General features: G+C 33.7%; 1 protein-coding gene across 7 annotated transcripts in view; it reads right to left on the bottom strand.

Moving 5' to 3' along the window:
- LOC134530599 (tudor domain-containing 6-like) overlaps positions 1 to 15935 on the bottom strand; it is a 229928-nt gene that overhangs the window by 130761 nt on the left and 83232 nt on the right. For all 7 annotated transcript variants that reach the window (XM_063365580.1, XM_063365575.1, XM_063365578.1 and 4 more), the window contains 4 exons: positions 14487 to 14690; positions 12780 to 12946; positions 7548 to 7677; positions 3211 to 3300 (listed from right to left, as the gene is read on the bottom strand). In XM_063365580.1, the coding sequence (XP_063221650.1) occupies positions 3211 to 3300; positions 7548 to 7677; positions 12780 to 12946; positions 14487 to 14690 (591 nt within the window). The remainder of the gene's footprint in view (positions 1 to 3210; positions 3301 to 7547; positions 7678 to 12779; positions 12947 to 14486; positions 14691 to 15935) is intronic.

Here is a 15935-nt window from a genome sequence, read left to right as displayed (position 1 = left end):
GTGTACAGTCCGGTCATGCGGACGTGGAATCGCGCACCAGTGTATAATCTATTCACGTAACATGGAACACAAAAATATTATGTACATACGTATGTATGTATGTACTAGTATTTTTTTTAAAACTTTCTGTGTATATAAACGCAACTGAGTCAAAGTACTTTGAGCAACATACATTTTGCAAAGTATTTTAACATTTACATACATTTTGAATCATTGGTTATATGTAACTAAAAAATTGAACTTTATGGACATAAATCGCGGTTAATCCGCGAATCGGATGATCGAGTCGCGGATAATCGGGGTTCTACTGTATTTTAATAACTTAAGACCTTAAGGGTAAAAAAAAAACAACACTAATTTTGAGCTATGAGTAATAACCATGCTTTTTGTGTATCCTTGAGGTCAGGGCATGGTGCATTGGGATCGACTGTGTCCCTAGAGGGGAGAGAGGAGAGGAATGATATTCTTTTTTGATTTATAATGTTTCAGAGGTCGGTATATGGTGTAAAATGTGCCCGGGGTTTGACTTTCACCCCTCGGAGGGAGGAGGGGTTAATAATCCTAAATATTGAAAATTTTAAAAAGGTATTCTTTTTTGATTTGGAGTGTTTCCGATCCAATATATCGGGTTAAGGTTGTACGCGTAACCACATACAGAGTCTTGCCTCAAAACAATATTTAATTTCTATACATAGTTATGAGTGTTTCAGATTTTTATTCTTGTGTTACATCCATTGACAATTATTTATTACTCATTGGACTCTGAAGTTTATTTTTGTTCATGTTGGCTATATGTTAATTTAATTTTCTTTCTGTGCACATGTTTACAAATATTTTTTGTTTTGAATGTTAATGTATAAGGCAGGTATTTACATAATTTTTATTTTTAAAATTAGTCAGTTTGCAATATTTTGGTTATGTATTAACGTAATTTTCATCGTATATTGAATATCCTTTAATGTATTTTCGGCCATATTGTAATAAGTTTGATTTAGGCTAAAACTGAATGTTTAAATTTTGTAACAATTAGATAAATGAATTTTGTATGGAGTTCAGGAAAGCGATAGAAGGAAAAGAGTCTTTGGAAGCCATTGTTTAAGTATGACCTGAGCGAGGATTGATGTCTACTAAAATGGGTTTTAACATCAGGAAATGGCCTTAATTCATCAAGATTTATAATTGAGGAAAATCGTGTGATGTTTTGCTACCAGTGGAAAGATAATTTGTATTAATCAGGTTTGATTTTGGCTTGGTTTGGCCATTTACAAAAAGGATTTGTAAGGCCTCAGACTAGATTCTGTAAAAGATTAAAGGTAAGCCTGAAATACCTTAATTTTTCCGAGCATCGTAACGTATTACCATTTGACACAGATTAAACTGATATGTTGAACTCTACAACAAACAAAATTAAACTTTGTAGACAAAACCCAGAGGTAGGGGTGAGAATTTCAGTGTGACCGAGTGAAGCTAGTTTTGGGAAATCTAAACTGTTAAATGATTTTTCGTTCAAACTGTTGAGTACCATGAAAGTTAGCAGTCATGATTATATTCCAGTATGAAAACATTAAACTCATCCAATTTTAAAGCTGACTATCTTATAGCTACTTTAATAGTTTATTTTTATTACAAGTACTGTTTTGAGTTAGGTTTTGGTTCAACATAATTAATTAATATTTTATGTATGAGAAGATTGTATGTAAGGATGTAATTTGATGGGTTTTGTTTATATGTGTTATGTTGTTGGAAGTATTTTGTCACCTGGTATTTAAATTTAACAACCCTAGAAAAATCATTTTTTTTTATGTTGAATAGAATTATCGAGGTGGTAGCAGTGTAGGAGCAACACACAAAAGGAAGTTAAGAATAAGAAGAGGCAATAATAATAGAAATATAGTAACAGAAGGGCTACCACAACTTGGTGCTTTACACACCGAAGAAGAGGACATAATTTACAAGGTAGAAAATGTTCCGGAAGAAGGGTTTAAGCCCCAAGATCTTTAACGATCCTGTAACCTGCCGAGAAGGCTGATTTTAAGAAAACCCCATGCTCATTTAACATGTATGTAATATAAAGAACAACCCTGTCGTGTTTAGTATGTAGTCATATACTTGAAAGATGGTCAAAAGCTTTCATTTAACCCAGAATTCACATATTTAAATCAGTCTTTCTTTTAATTAGTTTTTGAAAACCATTAAAAAAAATTATTTAATTTCATAGTAATTTTTAACTGGCAAGCTTAAACCTTTCTCTTAATTTTTATTAATTAATGAATGTCTACAGTTCTGTGGTAGTGAACATTAATGACTAATTTTAAGTTAATGTAAAAAATAAAAATTTTAATCACACATATTTAGTATTTTTAATGTGTTTCAATTTCTCATATTCAATATTATTATTTAATTTTGAGATTAATCAGAATAAAAAACTAAAAAAAAAGCCCTGATTTTATAATTGATTAAAATAAAAATTACAAAATTAAATTTAAATTAAATTTTTTGTCCAACAACTAAATAATCCACCCCAACTCTGTATAACTAAAAGCGCAGGGTGCTTGATATCATTTGTCTTTAATTTTCTATCAGTAATAAATATGCAATTTGTTATAGATTGTCTATCACTAATTTTAAGATATAGTCAATACAAAAAAGTTATGATACAGTCATTTCAAAAAATTTAGAATATAATCATTACAAAAATGACTATGAACTTAATAACAATAATGAACTTAAGAATAGTAATGCGTTGCTGGATATTATTTGTCTTAAATTTTCTATCACTAATTTTAGGATATAGTCATAACGAAAATGAAAGAACAGACCACCCAATTCTTTAAGTTATACAGAGTTCTGGTGCATTATTTGGTTGATGGACATAAAATTAATTTTTTTTTTCAAGTTGATTCAACGATAAAAGCGGGTTTGCTAGTTTTTTTTTAATTATAAGTTTATTTTACAGTTAAATGAAAAACTTTTGTTTAGCATTTTGACAACTTGTTTACATTTTCTTTAAATTTAATATTTTAAAAATAAAGACAATTATAAATGGTTTTCACACAGGATGCTTGTTTAACTGACAAATAAAAAAAAAACAATTTATTTATATATAACACCCAAAAATATTTATAAAAAATTATAAACCAAAAAAGTAGCATTTGACCAGTTATTGCAGGATAACACTAAAACTGCTTGCTAATGAAATAATTTACATACCTGTCCAACAATCTTAATGCTCAGCACCGAATCAGGAAACATGTCATGGTATTCTGGTGGTGTTCCATCAGCTAACTTTACTCTGAAAGCCTAAAACATAAGTGCAAATTAATATGAATTATTTCATTTCTGAAGGGGGAATAATGAATCTATTCATCTCAAGCTTTTTGATGGTTGTATAATGTACACATAAATTTGTATGAATTTTGCTGTTTACTTGAAATTTTTACAAAAAAAATTTACAATCAGTTTTGATAGTTTAAACTAAGAAAAAACAATTATACAAGAAAAAATATTTTATTTAACTGTCATGTTATAACATATTTATTTAAAATCAAAAAATAGAGCAATTTCCTAAACAAAAATTATATATTTCATTAACTAGATAATTTTCATAATAAACTTACCGAACAAAAATTAGTCACCTTAATGCACATGCACAGATGGATCGTTAAGCTAGTACAGATGGCATCCCGTGCTCAATCGCATGCGCCTTGCCTCTTCGTGAGCATAAGGCAGTAGTGATCAGTGATAAATTGATGTTTCAAGCAGACAGTGTAAATGTAAGGATGTGAGAGCGGCAAAAAGGGGCAATCTTGTTTGGCCATGCCCATGGCCATACAGTGCATGAAGTTGCTGAATTATTTGGAGTTTTACAGCAGATTGTTCAACATGTCTACCAGCAGTGGTGTACTACACGTGGCCACGAAATACGAAGTGGTCAGAAAAAGATCCTGAGAGGAACCGGAGATGCGTTTCGTGGCTGTGAATCAAAATCGCTTCCAAACCAGACAGGAATTGCTGCAGTCAGTGAATGAAGATCCATCCAAACCTGTTAACGAGAGAACATTGCAACGGGAACTGCAAGCAATGAACTTTTAGAGTTTGTCACCCTCCAAGAGGCCATTGTTCATACACGCACATAAAACTGTGCATCTTCATTGGGCTAGAAATCATCGAACGTGGACAGTAGCAAAATGGCAAAACATAAAGTGGTCTGACGAATCAGGTTTTTCCCAGTATTCCAATTATGCACGTCATCGAGTGCACCGAAGGCCAAATTCAGCTTTCTTTCTAGATGTGTGCAAGGCCAGGTTCAAGCCGAAGGTGGGTCTGTGAAGTTTTGGGGGTGTTTCTTGTATCATGGATTGGGCCCACTTAACGCGGTGACAACTAACAAGAACCAGCATGTTTATTTAACACAATGGATGATCAGGTGTTGCCTTTCACAGGGTGTCTACCAGATCTAGTAAATGAAATTCCCTGATTTTTCCAGGTTTTCCAGGTCTAAAACTGAATTTTTCCAGGTTTTCTTTAACACAATTACGACATTCCACGAAACTGAAAAAACTGCATAACAATACATTGATGGGTTTCAAAGTATATCAACTTACTTAAATTAGTAAAAATATTACCTTCTTCTAGATGTGGCCAAAGTGACTCAATTGATGGCAAATAAAACATGCTGCTACAAATATTTCACACACTTACTTTTGCAAAAAACATTAGTAAAAGGAAGCTCCCGTCAATTTCGCAGTGACTCAACTTTTGCGTCTATAGCACTTGCTTCAGAACAAGCCAAATCCAACACTCGAGCCTTCTTAAACTGCAATGCCTTGATCTACTCTTCAACTCTTCTTTTTTCTGCCTTCTTCTGTCTGTAGCTTCCTTTTCTTTTTGTTTTGTTTGCAGGACTTTCTTACGCCTACAACTAGCATTTCTTACATACTGTAACATGGACTTGATATCAACATGCTCTACATCTCCATAACAATGAACAAAGTCATACACTTGTCTTTGTGCAATCAGTGTTTCTTCCTGCAAGTTTTCAGTCAGCAGATTAGAACTCACTGAAAATCCTCTTTCCAATGATGCATTTCCATCATCATCCTCACAAACTTTAGAAGGCCTGTTTTGGCAACTACTGTATGTGCCTTAAGAATGAGCATCCACAAGTGATCGAGAAAAAGACGAGAACAGTGCTTCAGAATATTGCGAGGAACATACCAACTGATATGATCACTCAATGTTATCAGCTTCTTGTCCTGATAGCCACCTGTTTCGAAGACAAAATTCTAAACTGTACTTCACACGCTGTTTCCTCACACCCAAATTTAAAGCCATAGACGGACATAAGCAGGAAATTCCTTTGGTAAGTTTGTACTTTAGTGGACTTTTGTCTTGAAGTTTTTTTACCATAACTTTTGGACAAGTCCTAACATCATTTTTTCAGTAACAGGACAGACTTTTCTGGTACTTTCTCTTTCTTGATGGCATGGCATACTGCATAACCCAACTTGATATTGTTAGCAGTCAATAGATTTTCCTGGTTATCTACATCCAATCGAGATACATTCCATTTTTCCCTAAAGCTCTTCAGTACCTCTGGTTTCACAAACTTTCCTGCCAAAGCTAATAAAATGTCTACCAGTGTATCATACAGAAAAGGTGCCATGGGTGCTTCACTTTGGAACATTGTAAGAAACAATTCCAGCTCTGATGCCAAAGAGTGGAAGAATGTAAATTTTACTTCTAGATGATTATCTTCAAGAGCACTTTTCACTACATTGAAAGACAGATGAAATAGAAACTTCACTAACAAATTTCTTTGGAACATTGTAAGAAACAATTCCAGCTCTGATGCCAAAGAGTGGAAAAATGTAAATTTTACTTCTAGAAGATTATCTTCAAGAGCACTTTTCACTACATTGAAAGACAGATGAAATAAAAACTTCACTAACAAATTTCTTTAGGTGGGGTAACATTTTCATGGCACGCTCAGCAACTGCAGTATTTTCTAACCATCTGATTGCACAAAATTTCTTGGAAAAAGCTCTGATCTAGTTATTCTAATGTAGCGTAGGTAATCTGCCCTCCTTGCAGGTAAATGCTTAAACAAAAAGTAACTGTGCCTCAAAAAACTAACAACGTTCCATTGTGTAGCAGAAATTCCAGTTTTGAAAGCACCATGGACCGTATGAAGCCCACAGCTACCAATTTCTAGCAACGATGGTGAATCTTCACCAAAAGTGTCTGTGAAATGTATTTTCAAAGCTAACAAAAATGCCCAGTTTACGTTGGGGGCATCCATAATTACTTAAAATTAAATGCATCTGTCGGTGTAATCCGAGCGCAGGAAGCACATGCCGCAGCACATACGTCAGCAGGATGAAAGACCAGCTTCAACAAGTTTGTATCACGTGATTTAACATAACTTCCGAATCCGATGGTAAATAAAAGAAAATGGACGTGGGAACTGTTCGTTATTTGCCATTCAAAAATAAAAATGGGAGGGGATACACTTGATGCTACGTCAATGCAAGCTGATCAATAAACAAAAAAGTATTGCCAACTACAACCTACCAAACAAAAATTCCCTGAGTTTTGAAAAAATTCCCTGATTTTTCCCTGATTATTCCCTGATTACAATATTCCCTGATTTTTCCAGGTTTTCCAGGTTTTCCAGGGTCAGTAGACACCCTGCTTTCATCAACATCCGCATGATGAGTATACCCCGATTTTTCAAGATGACAACGGCAAAGTTTATTGGGCTGGACGTATATGAGACTGGTTTTATAAACACTCCCACACCCTATTACATCTCGTATGGCCTGCAAAATCTCTTGACTTAAGCCGCATTGAAAATTTCTGGGATATGTTGGAACAGCGGGTAAAATGCTGGCACCAGCAACCCCGCAATTTGGTGGAACTGCCTGATCAAATCCTCAGCGAGTGGCTTAACCTGGATGCGATGTACCTACACAACCTTGTGGACTCACTTCCTAACCAAATTCAGGCGGCTATCAAGTTTAGAGGTGGAGTTACACAGTATTAAATGATGCTTGTAATGATTTCTTCGGGTGTGACTAACTTTTTGTCCGGTGAGCTTATATGCGTATAATTCTAAGCTCTTGTCCAGGGTGTTGCAACTTAATATTGTGTATAAAGTATAACTATACAACAAAAAGACCACCGGAGAAAAAAAAAAGCTTTTACGTCTGAATGATGGCATACTAGAGCATGACATTTTACCCTCAAATTATCACTTAGAATTTCCATGACTTATCGTGTTTACATGTTACTAATCAAATTGCATTATTATGTAACTTCTATTAGGAGGTCAAATTTGCTTGGAATGCACATTTCATTAAAAATTTCTTCATTTTTATGTGATGTTACTGTAACACTTTTACCAAAAGATTATATAAAGAAAAACATTAAATAGATAAAGATAATAAAAACTTAACATACACACAATAAAATTGTAACTTATCACCAAAACATCTTTATAAAATGAAATAAAAATACCAATAATAATAATCATAATATCACAGTACCATTGGTGGGAAATCCTTTACAGCTTCCGGCAGTTCTCGTAAATCATTTATAGGACATATTTCAGAATTTCCATAGTCAAAATAGTGGACTTCAACCTCTGGTTCAGTTTTTGTAATTTTGGCTCTAAACCTAAGGAAAAATAATTATTTGTCATGAAACAAGAAAAAACTAAAAAAATTAAAAAAAAATTGTGCTCCAATAACACTATTGTATGAAGTTGAAAAATAATTCTCACATATTTTGAAGAATAACCTGACTGAATTTCCATACAATTGCATTGACCACAAAATATAAAATATATAGAATATCGCTATTGACTCTTTGCTAAAAGCGTTATTCTGGGAACTCCAAACAAGAGTAATAATAAATGTGTAAAAATGAAAATAAATTATCTCAGTTTTTATTAAATGAAAAATTACATCAGGTTATTTACAGTATAATGATTTATTAACAAGAAAATTGAGATTTGATTAATATAATATATTGAATGCCTAACATGTAAAAATATTTCCTTGACTATAACCAAAATTTCAAATTTTGCTTAAATTGGTTTTATTTTAAATTAATTATTATTTAAGTTTTTTTTTGTTACAATTTTTTGAAATAAATAAAAAAATTCCAACTTCCACAACCCTCATGGCTGGCCTAGTTCACACAAAGCCTTGCATAAACCATTTTATTGTTTGTACATGAGGTATAGCTGCCAAAAAAAATCATAGGAAAAAAATACTTTCAATCTGTGATGGCAAACTATAGCCTGACATTTTCTTTTCAAATTACTATCACAGGGTAATTTCCATGACTTTTCCAGTATTCCAATTTAATTCCTTCACCAATTCCAACTTCCATGACTTTCCAGAATGTGGTAACCCAATATTTAGATTTCCAATTAGGAAACCAGAGTGAATTTTTCTCATTTTAATTTAGATGCTGCATGATCAATAACCCATGATCATCCATAATAATCATCAATAATCCATTATTATTCACCCATGATCAATCATCAATGATCAATCATATCTGAGCCAACAGACATAAATCTTATTTAGCAGACCGGCAAAAAAATTTCATTTTGACACTAGCAAAGTGTGACAAAAAGAATTTTAACAAGATTGAGAACATCACTTAGGCAGCAACATTTTCCATTTGGCAAAGACAACATTTCCAAAGGTGAAAACTGAGGTGTTAAGAAGCCAAAGCAGAAAGTGTCAGTTCATGATTAACGATGGATGTGTAGTAAAGCACAACAGTTAATATTGCAAATATAATTGGATGAAAGACTCAAATTACAGTAGTGTGAGAAGCTGACTTTAAATATGAATTAGGGCTGTGCTGGGAAATAATAATAAATTGGGGAAAAATTTGTGATAATTACATTTACCACTACATATGGCAACGTAAATTTAGGGAAGACTAATATATAATGGAATATAACACATCTTAACAGTTCGAATATATAACTAATATCTGTGCTATCAGAACACACCACACTAGGTGATCGGGTTGCACTGTGACAACAACCAATTTACGTTAATGTTTAGTGTAAGTTTAAATCTCCTGCCTTATTTGTGTTTCAGGATGTTGGTAACTTGGTACACATTTTACTGTTGGTATTTCTCTGAAGTGGAAGCTACAGTCAAGTTATGGACAAAGCAAGCATGGCATCTTGACATGTCTACTGCATGTTGTGCTGCAATTTACAAGGGAAGCGGTCCTAGTTTATTCTTCCATTTGTTTTTCATTTGTTTGGCATTTTGCCCATCACAATAGCATTATTTGTGTTTGTTTTTTTAGTATGGAACACACATATTAATGGCCTAACTAAAACACATTTTTTTAACGTTTTCAAGGACAGAAATTAGGAAATATCTTGATTCTACAGAACTGATAAGTATTTTTAGTTTTTATTTCACTAAATTATTTTCACGTTCTCATCCCAATTCATATAATAATTTATTAATTCCCATTCAAAACTTTTTCTAAAGTGAAATATCCATTACCTCACAGCTATATTTTAAATTTAATGAAACAGTAACTAACCAAATTACAATTATTAGCATCTTCAGGTAAATTTGTAGCATTGCAGGACAGTGCCTTCCCCAATTTTTCTTTACGTTTTTATGAATAAAATGTTTTAATAGTTAATACAATAATATGAAAGTTGTTTAAATAATTTTCAGGCATCATAACCTAACTGTGATACATGTGGTAAATCATCGAAACTTACAATTGATATTTTCAATTAACTTTGATGATAATATTTTACCCTTTATTATTGTTTTCCAGGTTAATATTTATGTTTGCTTAAGATTTATGAATGTAAAATCTCAATTAATTACCGTTTCTAATATTTGTGTATTGTTTAAGCCTATTTGCTTGATTATGAAACAGCCATGTAACTGTAAATTTACTGAATTCTACCTAAATAATTACCTTTTTATGTGTTTTTAAATGGTTTTTAAGCTTTAAATATTTTGTTTATATGTGCAAATGCTCTGTAACATATTTTTCTTTTGTAATTTTGTCTGTGGGATGATGCAATCATGTGAGCCAGTTGCGTGGCAGTTAGAATAAGAAAGAAAGGCGTGCATCGACACAGTGACGCCGAGGTGATAAATGATAATTTGATGATGCATCCAGTGTAAGGCAGAGACAGAGCAACTAGCGTGAGAGAATATTTTGGGAGTCCCCGATTTTGAAGTGGATTTGAAAAGAGACAGATCAAGGGAAGTCTCAGGTTATGTGTGTACAGTTTTTTTTTTTTTTTTTCATGTATTGTAATTTTTTCTGTGATTGGCTGGTGTTGGAGGGACTGTTTGATACTGTGCTGTGATTGACCAAAAGTTACGTCATGGGGCAATCCTTGGTCTCTCCTGAGACCAGTGTGTCGTTTTGGTTTTTTTGTCATCTACTGCACAGCGGCTGAGGAAGTGGGTAGTTGAGTAGGTGGCTCAAAACATTATGATATTATGAAGATTTTAGGAGTCAATTTCACGGCTTTGGTCCGGGCGTCACCGGTTTATAATCAACCTTATTTTTGTTTCTTTGGACATAAATTAGAATTTAGTGACTACAGTTGTCGGTAATCGCCCAAAACATGACTTAGTACAATTTTGTCATTGTTTCCAAGGACATTGTCCTTCGGCATTGTACCGAAAAGTTTAGTGCAACTGACGGACTTAACTTCGAACTGTTTTTAATATTCAATTATCGGCCAGTCAGTGTGTGATTCAAATTAATGAAGCTTATTCGTTGTGATTAAGGCAAATACTGTTTCAACTTGTAAATGTTGTGGTCCCAAGATTGCGGCAAATGTCTTGTGAATTCGTAAGGAATAAATAAATAAACAGTGAAAAACATTTCTGTGTACGAGACACATCATTGAAATTCAACATAACTAATATTCTGAGGGAAACATAACCTCACTTTTTCAGCATCTGAGCATGCAAGTGTATCCTGTAAGTTATCCTTCAAAGACCAAAACATGAAATATCTGAGCTAGTCCGGGGGTCTTTGGAGTGTAACATATTGTTAAATGACTAGAACTTCACAAAAAATAATCACAAGAAGATTTCATTTTATAAAATCAAAGTAGCCCAAATAATGTTTCATGATAAATGGCTGGCTACCCAAGTCCAAACAAATACTTAATAGCCAATAAGCTGTAGAATTCATATGTAAAAAAAATTGAATTATCTTTCAGCTCAAATAATGAAAAAACATAAGCAAGACTAACATCAATCATAAACTAGAATAGAGAACACCATTTGTACATTCAGACTTAAAATTTATATATTAAATTTAGAAACTTGTACGAAGAACTGTTCTGACAAAGGTTATGCATCCATATACAGTCAAACCTCTATCTATCGTTTTTCAGGGGACCAACAAAAAAATTCAGTAGATGCGGACATTCAATAGATGTGGACTTCACTCTAAGAATTTTTAAAAAAATAATATTCCAACCTCAAAATTAGTGTCAGAAATATATCAGTTACTTGTCTTTAAAGTTAAATCAGTTGAAAAATAAATACAAATGAAAGTATTTTTTACTTAATTCAATTTACACTTCCAAAAAAAAACATACACACAATAAATCTACATGGCAATTAAAGTCTTTTTCAATATCCTGAAGTCTGAAATATGTTTACTCATGTCATCAAATGCAGAGCTGTACTGAAGAAGCCGATTTTGCCAATATTTAGTTGAATCGGCATTTCTGCCGACTTCCGATACGCTTGTTAATTTTCGGCCGATATTACTGAAAAACGAGAGACTGCCATAACCTAAAAATCCACGAGTATCCTTTTCACTTTTCGTAGTAGTACTGCATTCTTTCAGATCGCATTATTTCTTCGTAACATGTGCCAAACGTACATATAAAAATTTAACATCCTTTTTTTCAATAATGTTCTTTAATTTTAATGTCATAAATAAATACATTACCGTCACGGTAAATATACTTCTCGGTTGTTACGGTAACTGTAGTGCAAATGTGGTAGCTATCGTGCTTCTGTAGTAATTATGGTATCGACAAAGAATCTTTAGTTCTTTTTATGGTAATTATCTTAGGATAACAATTGGGTTTGTACTCTAGTTATGGTACATCATCCATATTTCTTCGTAAGGTGTTGTTCATTTGTCTTTTCTTCATATTTACGTGCTCCATTACTTGGCTGCAGATTTAAGGTGATTTTTACTACTGTATACTATCGTTACTGTTTTTATGGCGGTTTCTTTCTAAGAAATTGTTATTTCTGCAAAATCTTTATGGTTAAACGATCATCTATTATAATTTATAGTGACGGGACCACATATTTTGTACGATCAATGCGGACAAAACGATAATTCCAACATCGGTACAAGCGGACTTTTTTAACCTTAGTTGTATGGCAATATTGCCGGGACCGTAGAAAGTATACGATAAACACGGACAATCGATACATGCGAGTTCGATAGATAGAGGTTTGACTGTACTGTAAAAGTAGTTAATTATGAAACAGTATATGATTAGAATAATTATATAATATTTTTGTTCGGTATTCAATTTCTTGAAAAAGCTTCAATATGTACCTTTCTATTTTTACCTTCCACCTTAATACTCAAAAGAAATGCATAATGCTCACAGCAATTCGGATCATCTAAATTCTTACAATTTGTAACTTCTTATTGCCAAAAACTTCCAAAAGCAACTGATGTTTACAAACAAATAGCAAATGGAGTCTACTCACCATATACCATCATATTTTGCACAACATACTTGCCCTTCTTTGGGACTAGCTAGTGGCACAGATGTGACATTTTCATGTGTCTTCATAATTATGCTGTCCAATTTTTCACAATCGCTTTCCCATGTGACCCAGTAGTCAGTCTTATCGTTGAAAACAGTTATCTTGGCCTGGAAACAAGGAAAGGGGTGGGGGAGAATTCATTGCATAAAGGAAAGGTAACTTGAGTAAAAAATAATGATTAACAATACAGTAAATCCCTAAAGAGCCACAGTGACCGCCTCCCACTGAGGCGACTGGGGTTGGATTTCTGGCGGGGTTAAACCCGGATTTTCGCAGGTAGGAAATGTGGTTATTTGTGGCCGGTGGGTTTTCTGGGGGTAGTAATGATTTCCCCAATTCATTCCATCGCTACTCCATATCCTAACACTCAAGGCCGGACGGAATGACAGATGACAGATCTGACCCTTGGTTAGGGCAGCCGGCTCCTATGAGTGTCAGCCTCATTCCATCCATGCAGAACCTACCTATCCATACCCTCCCTCAGGTGGGAAACTACTTGTCAATTCCCCTCCCCCCCCCCCCCACCCCAAGGAACAACACAGCCGAGTAAAAACCTGTTAAAACATTTTTAAGGTACTTATGAATTTAGACTAATAAACAGGAAAAAATACAGCAAGATATTTTGTTAGATTTGGGATTCTCTCAAGTTGGCTTTACTGTAATTATGGACTTTCTTGCATTTTAAATCAGCTAAGTCATTATAATCTTGTAAAATTTAAACATACAATTTATTTTTCTCCTTCTAACACTTTTCCAGCAATTTTTCCTAATTCTTCAAAATGTTTTACCACTACCTGTGTCTAGTACGGTATTTAATTATGATGAAAATAGTTTTAATAGGCATCGAGTGATGTAAAAAATATAATTTCTGTGTGATTTTAAACCTTTTTCTACATCCTTCGCTACCGCCAATTATTCTTGCAACCTCAATTGGTATTCTGTTGCAAAGCTGGTGTTCATTTGACCATAGTGTACAATTTAGAGTTTATAATTACTGTTAGAGGTATTTTCTTCCTTGTTTTGGAAACTGAGGTGTAGACATGTATAACATTTTTCTTGACACATCACAAGTAACACGTAGATGATTGTAAATTGCGAAAAAAAAAAAAAAAAAACGTAAAATTCAATTTTGTGCAGCATGTCTACTATACAATATAGGTTAACGAAATAAGAAATATACTTCGGAGTTTGAACAAACACACTAACATGAGAAATAAAAATCCACAGGATGCATTTCTTTAGCCAACATAGACGAAAACTTGCAGGCATTGTTTTTAATTTTTCAGACTTGCAGGGCAATGGAACACACACCTTTCCATATTATCTTTACAGGTTGGTTATATCCCGCACCCAAATACTGTGTTTTAACTCTTCCCCCCCCCCCCCCCCTTCAATTACTGTAATATATTACATAAAAGTTATTAAGACATGTGGTAACACAATGTAAGAAATTATTGTAATGCTGTTTTAATGACAGTCAAGTGTATTTACAATTTTATGCTTTTTTTTAAGTCACTTGAACTTTCCTTGGGACACTATTTCAGGCCAACCCCTGCTTTTGTGAGTGGTTTTAGTTAATATAAACATCTACTTCTACTCTGATTTATACGGTATAAATTGTTGGAGTAATCTTTAACTGAACCATACCTTCATAAACTCATCTTTAGTCGAATTAATAGTAGTAGATAAGACACTTTCTGCTTGTTGTAGAGAAGCAACTTGGGGAAGAGTTTCTTCTTGCGAAGGAGAGACAATCGAGTTAGTTATGTGTGGTGATGCTGGAATCGATGCTACTGATGCTGTGGGATGTGATGTTTCTTCAGTTGGTAAAGGATCAGTTGTCAGCTGGACCTGAAAAAAAAAAAGCTTAAGAACAGAGGACTATGCAAAGCACCAATTTATGTATGTATGTATATATATATATATATATATATATATATATATATATATACACACACACACACACACATATATATACATAAAGTACATATATATACAATTATAATCAAAACTTATTTCATGTATGCTTATACAGTAGAACTCAAATTATTCGAATAAATTGGGACCGGATGCCATTCGGATAGTCAAAAATTCGGAAATGTGGATTTTTACAGAAAAAAAAAAGGGTAATTTTAATTAATTATTGTCGTATGTATGTTGTACTATGTTAAAACGGGAGGAAAAAACTATTTTTTTAAAGAAGAGCTTTTAATTAATTAGATTAAAATGAAATACATTTACGTGTTAAGCATACTATGTACATTACATACATATGTAAATACTTACAAGTGCTGTAAATTACATAGTACGTATGTATGTATATACATACAATATGCATGTACGTACTGTACCGTAAAATAGTCATTGCTTGTTGAACAGCTCAGTCAAAGTAAGCTGTTTGAGTGTCTTCATCCGTTTTCGGGCAGCCAAGTCGCGCATCCGCTTGACAGTGAGAAGTTGCATGTGGTCACAATCGGGCTGACGCTCCATCCACTGCAACGCAGTTTCAAGGCCGGCAAATGATTCAATAGCTGATGGTCTGCTTCAACTTCGACGTTAAGGTCATCTTCTTCCTAGACACTTTCTTCTCTCACACTTTCAACAAGTTCATCATCATTTAGAATTTGAAACCCAGGGTCTGACGAATCACACACCATCCATTCTCCTATATCTTCAGCACTAACATCTGAACATCCAGGAATTTTCAAAAGAAATTTTCTGAATCCCTCAAGTGACATGTCATCCTCATCTTCTCCTGTCCCTTCCCTTCCCTTTTCTTGAGCTTCTATGCCTTTCAACTTGTTCCACGCACGTCTTAATATGACTTGCTTAACCAAGCTCCAAGCTTCCGCCACCATGTAAGCACAATCTTTCAAATTTATTTTTTTGTGGTTTTCTCACACACCCTCTTCGTCTTCGCCCTCTAACAAAAGTTTCCTTAAAAGTTGCCTTCTGTAATGGCGTTTCATGGTTTCGATAACAGACCGGTCCATTGGTTGCAACAAGCTTGTGACGTTTTGACGGTAAAAAAAATTGCTTTAAACTGGCCATTCCCTTTTTCCAACAATTCTGTGGTGGGATGAGTTCGTGCATTTT

The sequence above is a fragment of the Bacillus rossius genome, chromosome 3 (assembly GCF_032445375.1).
Source record: "Bacillus rossius redtenbacheri isolate Brsri chromosome 3, Brsri_v3, whole genome shotgun sequence".
In the NCBI taxonomy this organism is placed as follows: domain Eukaryota; kingdom Metazoa; phylum Arthropoda; class Insecta; order Phasmatodea; family Bacillidae; genus Bacillus; species Bacillus rossius.
The sequence above is the reverse complement of the archived record's forward strand: the minus strand, read 5'-3'. Positions and strand labels throughout refer to the sequence as shown.